The sequence below is a fragment of the Schistocerca serialis genome, chromosome 8 (assembly GCF_023864345.2).
Source record: "Schistocerca serialis cubense isolate TAMUIC-IGC-003099 chromosome 8, iqSchSeri2.2, whole genome shotgun sequence".
In the NCBI taxonomy this organism is placed as follows: Eukaryota; Metazoa; Arthropoda; class Insecta; order Orthoptera; family Acrididae; genus Schistocerca; species Schistocerca serialis.
In genome coordinates this window covers 591,979,366-591,993,287 of record NC_064645.1, presented here as the reverse complement: position 1 = coordinate 591,993,287, position 13,922 = coordinate 591,979,366, and the positions used below count along the sequence as shown (strand labels likewise).

The 13,922-nt window shown below is 45.1% G+C and overlaps 1 protein-coding gene across 1 annotated transcript in view; it reads right to left on the bottom strand.

The window, feature by feature from the left end:
* The window catches only part of LOC126417142 (protein artichoke), a 116,485-nt gene that overhangs the window by 30,737 nt on the left and 71,826 nt on the right, over nt 1–13,922 (bottom strand). Inside the window, exon 6 of the mRNA XM_050085038.1 lies at nt 7,182–9,623. Coding sequence (XP_049940995.1) covers nt 7,182–9,623 — 2,442 coding nt within the window. The remainder of the gene's footprint in view (nt 1–7,181; nt 9,624–13,922) is intronic.

Sequence of the window (13,922 nt, the reverse complement as noted above, 5' to 3'; positions counted from 1 at the left end):
CTAATAATCATTCATGTAATTCTCTACAGGAACTGGCAAGTGTTCCAACTCTGTAATGTGGGAACGAATGCACTAGTGGTTCCCCTACTAGTGAATGTCAGATGTCCAAGTATGTATGCTTATGTTTAAGACAGCCACAACATTCGCGACTACATAATAAATTTCCAGATGTGGTGCAAAGCTTATAGTTCACTTCGTTTTGTTTATTTAATTAGAGAGTTTTGTGTTACTTAATTTGATGACGTCAATGAGCCTAGAGAAGTGGTTGGTGCTTGCTAGATTTTGGCGCGAGCCGCGCCCTAAAAGTGAGTTCTCATTGGTCGTAAGTGCTGACAGCCAATGAGAAGCGAGACGGTTGACCGCCTAGCGAGGAGATATAGTTTTGAGTGTGGGAGAGTGAGAGGAAGTCGCGAGCTAGCTTTGATTGGAGGCGGTTATGCTGGATGTGACTTTTCGCATTATGTGTAAGATGAAGTCTTGGGATAACTTCCGCGTTATGGTCCAGTGCTAATGGTATCTGGTAGTGACCAGAAACTGTTTATGGAAACATTAGAGTGTTTTGATAATTCGTTCCGACTAAAATCGCGAGTGAACTTTGAATTATATAGCGTGGCGGTACTGAGTATATTCTTACTATTTCATGGCGAGCATAAACTTTTACTAAAGACAACCACTGAATATCGTGTCCAGAAGTAATTGGCCGATCATTGACTGTGTTACAAGTAATTGGTTTCGGAATTTGGGAAGGTAAAAGTTGTGGCTGTTTTAGGTATGGTGATAACTGTGAGCAGAAACGTTATTAATTTTCGTAAATGTGGGCTGATAATCTTGCTTAACGGCAATAAAGATCTATTGAAGGTTTAAATTTTAGCTTCATGTTTAAAGTACGAGTGACATCCCCTTTCCGAATCATTTGTTTAAAGTACATAGACAATTTTCAGCAAATTTTACTTATAGCGGCCTCTGGCTTGTAGCTATGAGGTTACAGTTTCCTCAACACTGCTTTTCTGTGATCTCGTGAGTAGCTACAATCAGGAGTTTACGTGCGAAGATCTACCGCTCTAAAGAAGTAGGTGAACAAAAATTATAAAAGAAATTGCATTGCAGCAGCAACAACGTATAATATGTCGCAATTGGAGCATCGCACGCCAGCACGTAAAAGACCGTCGCAGTGGGTGACGTCGTCCATAAAGGACCCTTTTCAGTCTATCCCAGGCATTTTCGATTCGGTTCATATCTGGACAACATCCTGGCCACTTTAGTCGAGTGATGTCGTTATCCTGAAGGAAGTCATTCACAAGATGTGCACGATGAGGGTGAGAATTGTCGTCCATGAAGACGAATGCGTCGCTAATACGTTGCCGATACGGTTGCACTATCTGTCGGAGGATTGCGTTCACGTATTGTGCAGCCTTTACGGCGCATTCCATGAAGACCAACGGCTTACGACGGCCCCACATAATGACATCCCAAAACAGCAGGCAATCTCCAACTTGCTGCACTCGCTGGACAATGTGTCTAAGGCTTTCAGCTTGACCGGGTTGCCTCCAAACACGTCCCCGACGATTGTCTTGTTGTAGGCATATTCGACAGTCATCGGTGAAGAGAACGTGATGGCAATCCTCAGCAGTCCATTCGGCATGTTGTTCGGCTCATACGTACCATGCTGCATGGTGCCGAGGTTGCAAAGATGGACCTCGCACTGGACGTCGGGAGTGAGGTATGCGTCATGCAGACTATTGCGCACAGTTTGCGTCCTAACACGATCTTCTGTGGCTGCGCGAAAAGTATTATTCAATATGGTGGCCTTGCTATCGGGGTACCTCCGAGCCATAATCCGTCGGTGGCGGTCATCTACTGCAGTAGTAGCCCTTGGGCAGCCTGAGCGAGGCATGACTTCGACAGTACCTATCTCTCTGTATCTCTCTCTCTGTATCTCCTCCATGTCCAAACAAAGACGCCTGGACACTTCCCTTGTTGAGAACCCTTCCTGGCATAAAGTAACAATGCGGACGTAATAGAACCGCGGTATTGGCTGTCTAGGCTTCGTTGAACTACAGAAAACGCGAGCCGTTTACCTCCTTCCTGGTGGAATGACTGGAACTGATCGGCTGTGGGACCCCCTCCGTCTAATAGCCACCGATCATGCACGGCTGTTTAAATCTTGGGCTCATTTAGTGACATCTCTGAACAGTCAAAGGGACTGTGTCTGTGATACAATATCAACAGTCAACATCTATCTTGGAGTTCTGGGAACTGCTGTGATGCAAAACTTTTTTTATGTGTGTAGATAGCAACTCTGAGCAGTTCGCAGTTCTGTGTGAATGAGGGATTAAGAACCGACACATACTGAAAAAGTGGATAACTGCAAGGTGCTGGCACAGTATTTCTCAGTACTGCTGAATTGCTCAGTACCGACTGAAAGATGCCTGGAGGAAGAACCGACAGAGAAGCAGACAGACTCACTACCCCCGACACAAGTCGAGGTCCACAGAAACATCCTTGGACTCAAAAACAACAGAACATCTGCTGAAGGTATAGGTGCCGGACTACTGAAAAACCTCGGACCAAACTAACTTAGAGAACTGACACAGATTATCACAGACATCTGGACATCAGAAAAGCTGCCTGATGTCTGGAAATGCGCACTGATTTATCCATTTCATAAAAAAGGCTGAAAATCAAAGCCCTCAGAAATACGACAGTCATATGCATTTCGTTGACTTTAAGAAAGTGTATGACTCCATTGACCGCCAGTCATTGTTCAACATCCTATACGAACAAGGATTGGACGACAGGACACTGCGACTAATCAGACAGACACTGACAAACACCACATCAAAAGTGAAATTTATGGTGGAAATTTCTGAACCCTTTGAGATCAGGACAGGCATCCGTCAAGTTGATGGTCACTTACCACTCCTCTTCAACGTAGTGTTCGACAGAATCATTAAGGAATGGGAGAAAGAGCTGAAACTGCAAAGATACTGGAAGCCAGTGCGACTAGAACGACCAGAGGATGAACTGGAAGTTGGCTGTTGCTCCTTCGTGGATGACCTGCCACTACTTGCAGACAAAGAAACCACAGCAATCAGGCAGGTCGAAGTGCTCAAGGAGTGCGCAGAAAAAGTAGGGCTACAGATCTTTGACGTGAATGTCGATGGCAGCATGTCATGACCTCACACAAATGCAGGATGCTTTTCGATCGGTACCCCTGGGATTTGCCAATGGTTCAAATGGCTCTGAGCACAATGGAACTTAACACCTGATGGTCATCAGTCCCCTAGAACTTAGAACTACTTAAACCTAACTAACCTAAGGACATCACACATTTTGCTAATCCTGATACAAGGACTATTCCTCCAATTGCTCCGGTTAGTGGTCATGCCCGACGCAGGATTGGAACCTGCGACCGTAGCAGTCGCGCGGTTCCGGACAGAAGTGCCTAGAACCGCTCGGCCAAGGCCACAACGGCCGGCTGGGGTTTGCAGTAGGATGGATGATAGGGGCAAGCCAATTGCTCCGGTCAGTGGTCATGCCCGACGCAGGATTGGAACCTGCGACCGTAGCAGTCGCGCGGTTCCGGACAGAAGTGCCTAGAACCGCTCGACCACAGGCCACAACGGCCGGCTGGGGTTTGTAGTAGGATGGATGATAGGGGCAAGCCGGAGAGGGGTGATTGAAGGAATCTGAAACATTCTATAATAACTAGTACTGGAATATTTAAGTAAATAACTTTTACTTAACTTAGTCCTGCTACTGCACTCCAGGAACATAACTAATAACAACTATCTTTCTTGAATACAAATGACTCATTAACAAAAGTTATACAACAAGCATGACAACACAATTCTGATATTACGTGCGTAATATATGCACGAAATAGAGGCTGCGAGCCTAGCGAGCTGAAGGCTATCCTAATCTGACTTCGCTCACGACCTGTAGCTGACTTGGCCGGTGCGATTTGCACGTCTCTGTCCCTGCCATACGGCGTTGCTACTACCGATTAATGCGGCCTCCAATGAAGTTCTTCTGCACGAAATCCAGCATACTGAATTTAAGCACAAAGTATGGCAGGGTCAACGGAGAGGCGCATTTCAAGCGCCAACGATCCCACAACGCCGGGTAGCTGAGGATGAGGAGGGCGTTAGACAAGCCGCAGGGTATAACAACTCTACTTTGTTCACCGCCATTAACTTTAGTCACTAGAATGCTTTAATCAAACTTGTGGTGCTATACGCCTGCGAGACACAAATGCCACACACCAATGGCGACCTAGAGAAGATCCTCACAGAGATAAGATGAATTATCAGGAAAATAATTGGGCCAAAACTCACAGACGAAGGATACAGGATTCCGTCCACAGATGCCACAGAGAAGTTGTCCAACCTCGCAGCGGACATCAGGAAAAGGGGACTAAAATTATACGGCCACATCTGCAGACTCCCACAGACCAGACCCACCAACAGAATTCTCAGATACATACAGAGGCTCAAAACCACAACACCTCGGATGGCACAAATCAAATTAGGTCTGGAAAAAACACAGGTAGATTCAGTGGACATCACAGACAAAAGTGTCCATAGCCGCAAATTGTCAGAGAAGACAGCACCTAAAGCCCAAAGACTAAGTGGACCTAAGAAAGGATGATGGCCTTTAGCGAACGAATGGAAGAGTACTGGAAGAACAGTAAGAACAAGTAGTCATAAATGCTTTACGAGGTCTGATAAAGGCCTGTAACGTGTGTAATAAGTACTAATAATAATAGCAATAATAATAAGAGATATGTATGTATCTGCGTGTGCGTGTGTATTCCACATTTCCTCCTAAACCACTGAATCGATATCAGTCAACCTCAGTATACATATCCCATCCTGTCTAGTGACAATCACTATCGGGATAAGAACCATCTACCTGTCTGTTCAGGAGATATGACGTCATAAACAATGAGACAGGTTAAAAACTGCTGCATCATGTATAACGTTTAAATTAATTACATCCGTGCTACTAACTCTATTCGCAATACATTTTGCATACGTTATCCTCAAATACTGCTAAATGCACCTACAAAATTATATCGTGGTACCACACATAGTGCAGGAGATAGTATGTCGTACGCACTGACATGCGTGAAGAACTGCCGCGTTGCGTATGACGCTTAAAAACCTTTTCTGCTAAGTCTGTTCGTAACACACTTTACAGAGAGTATCCATATAAGCCGCTGAGTGTATCCACATGAATATGTCATTCTGCGAGACAGTTCGAGAGATATGAGGTCATAAACAGGCTGATCCGTGAAAAAATTATGCATCGTGCATGAAGTTTTAATACAATTGTTCTTTACTACTGCTAATGGCCTTGGCGCAGTGGCAACACATATTCTCATCTGATCACCGAAGTTAAGCGTTGTCGGGCTCGGCCAGCACTCGGGTGGGTCACTGTTAGTGTCTGCCGAGTGCTGTTGGCAAGGAGAGTGCACTCAGACCTTGTGAGGCCAGTGTAGGAGCTACTTAACTGAAAAGTAGCAACACGGGTGACAAAAATTAACAACGACCGGCTAATAAGACGCTTCTACAGTTGAAACAAATTAAGGAAATACCTGATAACTGGCAGCGCATTTGACAGCTTTCAACTGCGAAGTGCAGACGGCTATAGACTTAAAGAAATTAGAATTATACATTAATACATTCAGCTGCTGACGGGCGTTGGTATATATGAACGGGGACAGGTGACAATGTGTGCCCCGACCGGGAATCGAACCCGGGATCTACTGCTTACATGGCAGACGCTCTATCCACGTGAGCCACCGACGAAACAGAGGATAGTGAGCCTGCAGGTACTATCTCGCTCACGCCCCTCGCGAGAACCACATTCTTACCATATATGACCACACACTACATTCGTAGTGTCCCTACCCAACACACTCATTACTCGTGGAAGACATTCTTACCAAGTCCCGTAAGAGTTCAAAAAAATGGCTCTGAGCACTATGCAACTTAACTTCTGAGGTCATCAGTCGCCTAGAACTTAGAACTAATTAAACCTAACTAAACTAAGGACATCACACACATCCATGCCCGAGGCAGGATTCGAACCTGCGACCGGAGCGGCCGCTCAGCTCCAGACTGTATCGCCTAGAACCGCACGGCCAGTCCGGCCGTCCGTAACAGTTCGGGTAATATATGCGTATCAGCACAGAAGAGGAAGGTCATGGCCGGTATTGCCAGAATGCTATACTTACATGGATATCGTGTCGGTTCTTTCGGACATGTCCGAATGAACAGACACCCCATCCATATAAATAGACTGAAAGAGTTGTCATCTATAGAGCTATAGAGAATCGTTACCGTAGAGACGTTTACAAAATCGCATTGTAGACACGCGAAGGATCTGTGCCCAGCATACAAAAACTGGCCATGGAATTGCACTACAGCCGGCCGAAGTGGCCGTGCGGTTAAAGGCGCTGCAGTCTGGAACCGCAAGACCGATACGGTCGCAGGTTCGAATCCTGCCTCGGGCATGGATGTTTGTGATGTCTTTAGGTTAGTTAAGGTTAACTAGTTCTAAGTTCTAGAGGACTAATGACCTCAGAAGTTGAGTCCCATAGTGCTCAGAGCCAGCCAATTGCACTACAAACTCAGTTAATTTTGTTTGTTTGTTTGTAATACTAGCGAAATGTGTACCCGAGCAATACCGAGTTCGTCAGCTAGTAATAAAATAGAAAGTATTTCTTGTGCTGCGTGAATTTGTTACTTGTCACGTGTTACCGGGTAGTCCTACGACAGTTAAGTTTTCCATAACGCTCCGTATAATCGTAGATAAAGCCCATTCTCTTGAGAGTATCCTATATACAATCTCACCTTTCTTTCGTGCGAAAGTGAAGTGTTTTTGGTTAAAGAGACAAGGGATACTGTTAGTTTAGTGCTACATTGGAAAAAAATCAAGAAATTAGTGAAGAGTTTTCTTCTGTCAGTAATACCAAATTTGTAACTACTGTATGTAAGAAGTAACGGAGTATTCGTAATTATGAACTAGATTCAGTCGAACCACGTTTCGCTTAAGGAACAGAAACGAAAATTATGTTACCAAAAACTGAGATAGCACATTCAAATAACTTACTGCAGGAAACTACAATATCCAGTGATTTATGGGAATTGCTTAACAATTAATTGAATGGGTACCTGATTGAAGGAGAGGTCGAGAATCTGGAGCGACTTGAGGTCCTGCGGAAATTCCTCGAGCTCCTTCAACCTGTTGTGGGTGACGTTGAGGAGTCGCAGGTGGTGGAGGCCGGTGAGCCTCTCCTGTGGCAGTAGTTCCAGCTCGTTGACCCCGAGGTCCAGCGACAGCAGGTTGGACAGGCTGCGGAAGGCGCCTGGCGAGATGCGCGACAGCCGGTTCTGGTCGAGGAACAGGTGCAGCAGTGTGGGGAACGCCTCGAAGTCCTTGCTGGTCACGATGGTCAGGTTGGTGCCGCTGATGTGCACCTCCTGCAGGCTGTTGAAACGCTGCACCGAGGACAGGTCGTGGATGAGGGTCAGAGGATTACCTGTCAGGTTGAGCCAGCCCAGACTGGGCAGGTTCTGGTCGGACAGCGCCACCGTGGGTATCTGCCTGAAGCGGTTATACGACAGGTCGAGCCGGCGCAGCGACGTCGACAAGTGGAAGAAGTTAGCCGGCAGCGCCGATAAGGAATTGAAACTCATATCCACCTTCAGAAGGTGCGTGAAGTTCACCGAAGCAAATCCGGAAAGGGATGATAGAGCATTATCCCTGAGGTCGATCTCCCGTAATCTGTTAAGAGCACTCAGTTTGCTCATATCGATACTCGTAAGGGAGTTCCCTGAAAGGACGAGTACTTCTATCGTAGAAATGTTCGATATGGCTGCGTACGGAACGTCTGGGAATGAATTGCGGTGTAACCTGACTTCTCTCAACGTTTTCAAGCCGGAGAACGTTTCGCGGCTAAGTTGTTTCAGTCGGTTACCACTCATATCTATTCTAATAATGTCTTTATTTTTACTTAGAATGTTCTTTGGTAGTCTGACTATTTGAGCATTATCTATCGCGAGAGTCTGTAGAGACGGCAGTCCTTCTAGAGCGTTACTCTGTATATCACTAAAATTATTACCAGACACGTACAGTATTCGCAGCCCGGGAATATCTATCTGGCGGAGAGAACTCGCTTTCAGTCGGTTGTTTTGCAGGTTCAGTTCGTTCAAGTTATTGAGGCCTCTGAAAGCACCTTTCTCAATTTTTGTTACCGTACAGTTTTTAAGATTAAGTATTCTGATAGGAAGTCCCTCTTGAAAAATATCGTCATGGAGCACGGCGATACTGTTAGTGGATAAGTCGAGAACCCTAAGTTTCTTCAGCGATGTCAACGCCCTGGGATCGATTTGGAGAATGCCGTTACCTGACAGGTAAAGCTCTTCCAGTTCATGAAGTTCGGCGAATGTGTTGATGGTGATGTGCCTCAAGCTGTTGAGGCTCAAATCCAGGAACTTTAGTGCCTGCATCGGTTCGAAGGCCTTGTCCTCGATGTGCGATATGCTGTTATTAGTGAGATAGACCCGCTGTATCAGCATCAGATCCCGGAATATTGCGCGATCCACCCTGGTGAGGCGATTGTGCCCTAGCCACATGATCTGAACACTGGACTGTCCGCGGAGAGAATCGTTGTGCAGGTCAACCAAAGTATTGGAATCGAGCTGTATGGATACGAGGGACGGTGACTCGTGTAAAAAGACGTCGCCAAGCTGGGCCAACAGGTTGCCTTGTAGGTTGACGTGCTGGAGGCTCTGTAGACTGCGAAATGCTCCTGACTCGATATTTGTGATTAGGTTGTTTTGCAGGTGGAGCTCCAACAGGGACGGAAGCGGGTCGAACACTCCTCTCGTAATGTCGACGATGCGGTTGCTGTGCAACCTAAGCTCCTTCAAGCTTTTCACTGTCTCGAAAGTACCCACTTCCAGCCCTGCTATGTTATTACTGTCGAGGCTGAGCGACTGGAGACTCGTCACATTCCGCAGCAGATCCTTCGGAAATACTCGAATGAAGTTGGCGCTTAGGTGGAGCTGCACCAGATTGACTAGCGTATTGAGCGCTGACGGGTCAACTCGTCTAATGGCATTCTGCTGCAGGTAGATAACCGTCAGCTGTGAAGAAGCGGTGAATGCGTCGCTGGGAATTTCTAGTATGTTGTTCTCTGACAGAAACAGTTCCCTGAGTTCCGGCAGGTTGGCGAACACCCCACTGATGTAGTGTATGTGGTTGTGGCTGAGGTCTATAGTTCGCAGTTTCTTGTTCGCCTGGAACGTTACGGCGTCCAGAAAGACAATGTTGTTGTGGCTGAGGTCAATGGACTCGAGGTCGACGAGCGATACGAACGCCTCGGCGTGCACCGACTCGATGGCGTTATAGTAGAGGGAGAGCGTCCGCACGGAGGGCAGCGGTCGGAAGCAATCGGCGGGGATGAGCTCGAAGTTGTTGGAGCTCAGGTCGAGGAAGAGCAGCGCGCCGAGTCGAGAGTAGCCGTCGTCCGGGATGGCGCCGATCTCGTTCCACGCCATCCGCAGCGAGCGCAGGTTCTCCAGTCGCCTCAGCGCCGGCATCGGGAACGTCTGTCGTACACAGAGGAAACTGGGTGGCAGGCATGCCAGACGTAGAGAGTAGTACAAAATGGTTCAAATGGTTCAAATGGCTCTGAGCGCTATGGGACTCAACTTCTGAGGTCATTAGTCCCCTAGAACTTAGAACTAGTCAAACCTAACTAACCTAAGGACATTACAAACATCCATGCCCGAGGCAGGATTCGAACCTGCGACCGTAGCGGTCTTGCGGTTCCAGACTGCAGCGCCTTTAACCGTACGGCCACTTCGGCCGGCAGTACAAAGTGGGAAACATATTAACGCTGTAGCCTCTGAAAAACAATTCTTTCAGTAAGTATAGGAACCATATTCTTTACAGACGAATCGAAAAACTGGTAGAAGCCGACCTCGGGGGAAATCAGTTTGGATTCCGTAGAAATGTTGGAACGCGTGAGGCAATACTGACCCTACGACTCATCTTAGAAAATAGATTAAGGAAAGGCAAACCCACGTTTCTAGCATCTGTAGACTTAGAGAAAGCTTCTGACAGTGTTGACTGGAATGCTCTCTTTCAAATCCCGAAGGTGGCAGGGGTAAAATACAGGGAGCGAAAGGCTATTTACAACTTGTACAGAAACCAGATGGCAGTAATAAAAGTCGAGGGGCACAAAAGGGAAGCAGTCGTTGGGAAGGGAGTGAGACAGGGTTGTAGCCTATCCCTGATGATATTCGATCTATATATTGAGTAAGCAGTAAAGGAGACAAAAGAAAAATTCGGAGTAGGAATTAAAATCCATGGAGAAGAAATAAAAACTTCGAGGTTCGCCGATGACATTGTAATTCTGTCAGAGATAGCAAAGGACCTGGAAGAGCAGATTAACGGAATGGACAGTGTCTTGAAAGGAGGATATAGGATGAACATCGACAGAAGCAAAATGAGAATAATGGAATGTATTAGAATTAAATCAGGTGATGCTGTGGGAAATACATTAGGAAATGAGACGCTTAAAGTAGGAAATGAGTTTTGCTATTTAGGGAGCAAAATAACTGATGATGGTCGACGTAGAGAGGATATAAAATGTAGACTGGCAATGGCAAGGAAAGCGTTTCTGAAGAAGAGAAATTTGTTAACATCGAGTATAGATTTAAGTGCCAGGAAGTCGTTTCTGGAAGTATTTTTATGGAGTGTAGCCATGTATGGTAGTGAAACATGGACGATAAATAGTTTGGACAAGAAGTAAATGGAACCTTTCGAAATGTGGTGCTACAGAAGAATGCTGAAGATTAGATGGGTAGATCACATAACTAATGAGAAGGTACTGAATAGAATTGGAGAGAAGAGAAATTTGTGGCACAGCTTGACTAGAAGAAGGGATCGGTTGGTAGTGAATTTTCTGAGGCATCAAGGAATCACCAATTGAGTAATGGAGGGCAGCGTGGAGGGTAAAATCGTAGAGGGAGACCAAGAGATAAATACACTAAACAGATTCAGAAGGATATAGGTTGCAGTAGGTACTGGGAGATGAAGAAGCTTGCACGGGATAGAGTAACATGGAGAACAGGATCAAACCAGTCTCTGGACTGAAGACCACAACAACAACAGTAACTGCAGGAAATCAAACACCTTTGGACAAATCCATGTTGAGACTCTGTTGCACAAGTTTCTTACACAGTGTACGCTTTAGGATGTGTACGCAAATGAGGACGTTGGATGCAAGCTCTACTCTGAGACGAAGGTATTGGCGCAGGAGAGCAATTCGTGGCGTACTACGTCAAACCATTTTGAAGACTCATAAACGCAAAGACATTTATATATCGTCAGCAGATACTACAGAAGATCTTCAAACAAAAATAGCTTTACCTTTTGTTTTGTTCTGACAATTGCTGAAAGAAAAGTTTGTGTCAATGCCTCTGTTTATACGAGCCGTAATCATTAAGTTTCTTCGTCATTAGTGTTGATAATACTCACCGGAAAGATACAAGTGAAAGTATAACACATTAGCTTTGTCAAGTAGTTCTCCGTGGCAGGGCCAGAGAAGTGTAATCTTTCCATCCTGAAGTGTTTCATTAATTAGTTCAGTGCTCAAATGTTTCGTTTATTTTCCAGCCAACGTCCTTCGTTTACACTAATCAGCCCCATCAAGTCATTGTAATGCGATCATTTTACTTATGAATTAGTATTATTTTCTTCGGAACTTATGTTTGTGAGCTGCAGACAAAAGCAATAAGTCTCTAAATAATAGTTTGCTTGGAACATAGCACATGGCATTTCCATTTCTTTCTGCATTATCTGCAGGTCGTTTCCCTTTCCGTACACTTCGAGGAATCACCCTGTATAATTGGGACTGTCAAGACTGCATATGCTTCGCCAGCTCGTAAACAGGTACTTATTACAAAGCCGATCAAGAATGTGTGATTTTATTGTTTTATGTTTTTGTCATAACCGCGAGTTACCTATAAAATCATAATTTTACAAGCTGCTACGTGGTCGCAATTCAAACAATGATCGAGAAAGTGTAGAATAAGTTTCTTCTTTTCCGGCCATGATCACGAGCCTATTAGGTCTTCAAACTACCCGTTTCAGTCACCTTCAGATATGTTTTAAAAACATGTTGTAATGCGAGTACAACAGAGCTGAAGTGGCACTGTCAAAAGTTAACGAATCTGGTCATAATATATTTCGGTATCGTGTAATTGATAGTTAACACAAATACTGAAAAAACCAAAGAAATGATTACGGATATCTCAATTAAGCTAGATCGCAGTGTTTAGAAAATTCTCATGTGTTCTTGCAGCAACAGAGCATACGAGTACATACATGACAGTGGTAGCAAACATGGTGATTTAGAAAAAAAAATTGTGATTGAGGAAAGATGATCGGAAGTCAAACTCTAATCTTCCTGTGTTTCTTGAAGAAGGACATTTCGCTACGTAGGTTTTAATCACTTACACAAAGAAATTCACAGCACTTGGACCCATACGTACAAAAGACGCTTTCTGTATTCTGTGGAATACGATTGTTTTGCAATGAGCTATTCGATAATTTCACCTAAATCATAGTCTTTGAAGAAGATCTGGGCCTCGTACGTGGGACGAACATGTAAAATCAGATCAGGGAATGCTGGACTCTTTGGACTTGTTGGGAGAGCCCTGGGAAAGAATAAATTATCTGTAAAGAAATGCCTCGCGGAGTAGACGCGCAGTTTGAGGTGCCATGCACGGGTTGCGTGGTCCCTCCCGCCGAAGGTTCGAGTCCTCTCTTGGGCATGGCTGTGTGTGTTGTTCTTAGCATAAGTTAAAGTAGTGTGTAAGTATAGGGACCGATGACCTCATCAGTTTGGTCGCTTACGAATTCACCAACATTTGAACATTTTGTAAAGAAAACGACCGCCATATCTTAGTGCGTACAGTTTTAAAGTAGTATTCTTATCAAGTATCCATGACATCGAAAACAATCTGACAAGCACTGCGGAGATCTAATAAGGCCCGTACAGTCGCTAAGACAGTGTACGAGAGCTTCTGAGAGACTTTAACGTGGTTTCATAAGGAATAGAGCGTTGCGGTCGTGAAACTTTGTTGGGTAAATGTAGAGAACTTGTATTCGAAGAATCCTGTGTTACGGCTGTGCTGTCAGCACCCTATACTTTCAATTGTGATTATGAGAACAGAAGACGCATGAAGTGATTTTTCTCGCAGAAGTTGCGAAGGAAATATGAAAGCAAACTGCTAATATTGGTACACAATCACACGCGCGTACTTAATGGTGGCTTGCAGAGTATAAGCTTAGATGTAGCTGTAGTTATACATGAATCTGTAATTTCACTTCCTCCGAATCTTTACACCTCAAAATTTGCAAACGTAGATTCGTTTCTGTCAGTACATTTCCCAGTATTAGCAGGAGTACACGAATAGCTCTGTCATGACAGCACTATCCACGGAATTTATGTCCCATTCTACGAGGTGTGGCTAGAAAAAAACCGGACTAGTACTGGTGAAACAATAAAACGAATGCAATAAGGCTGAAAGTCGCGTGGCCTGTCACGTGACTCTCGCTCCGCCTACTGCTCGAGTTTCATCTGCCTCCTGCACTCAGTCTGCTCGTGGCGTCTGTTTTAAGAAGTTGACGTTTTGTCTGTGCGTCGGAAAATGTTGAGTGTACAGAAAGAACAGCGTGTTAACATCAAATTTTGTTTCAAACTAGGAAAATCTGCAAGTGAAGCGTTTGTAATGTTACAACAAGTGTACGGCGATGATTGTTTATCGCGAACACAAGTGTTTGAGTGGTTTAAACGATTTAAAGATGGCCGCGAAGACACCAGTGATGACACTCGC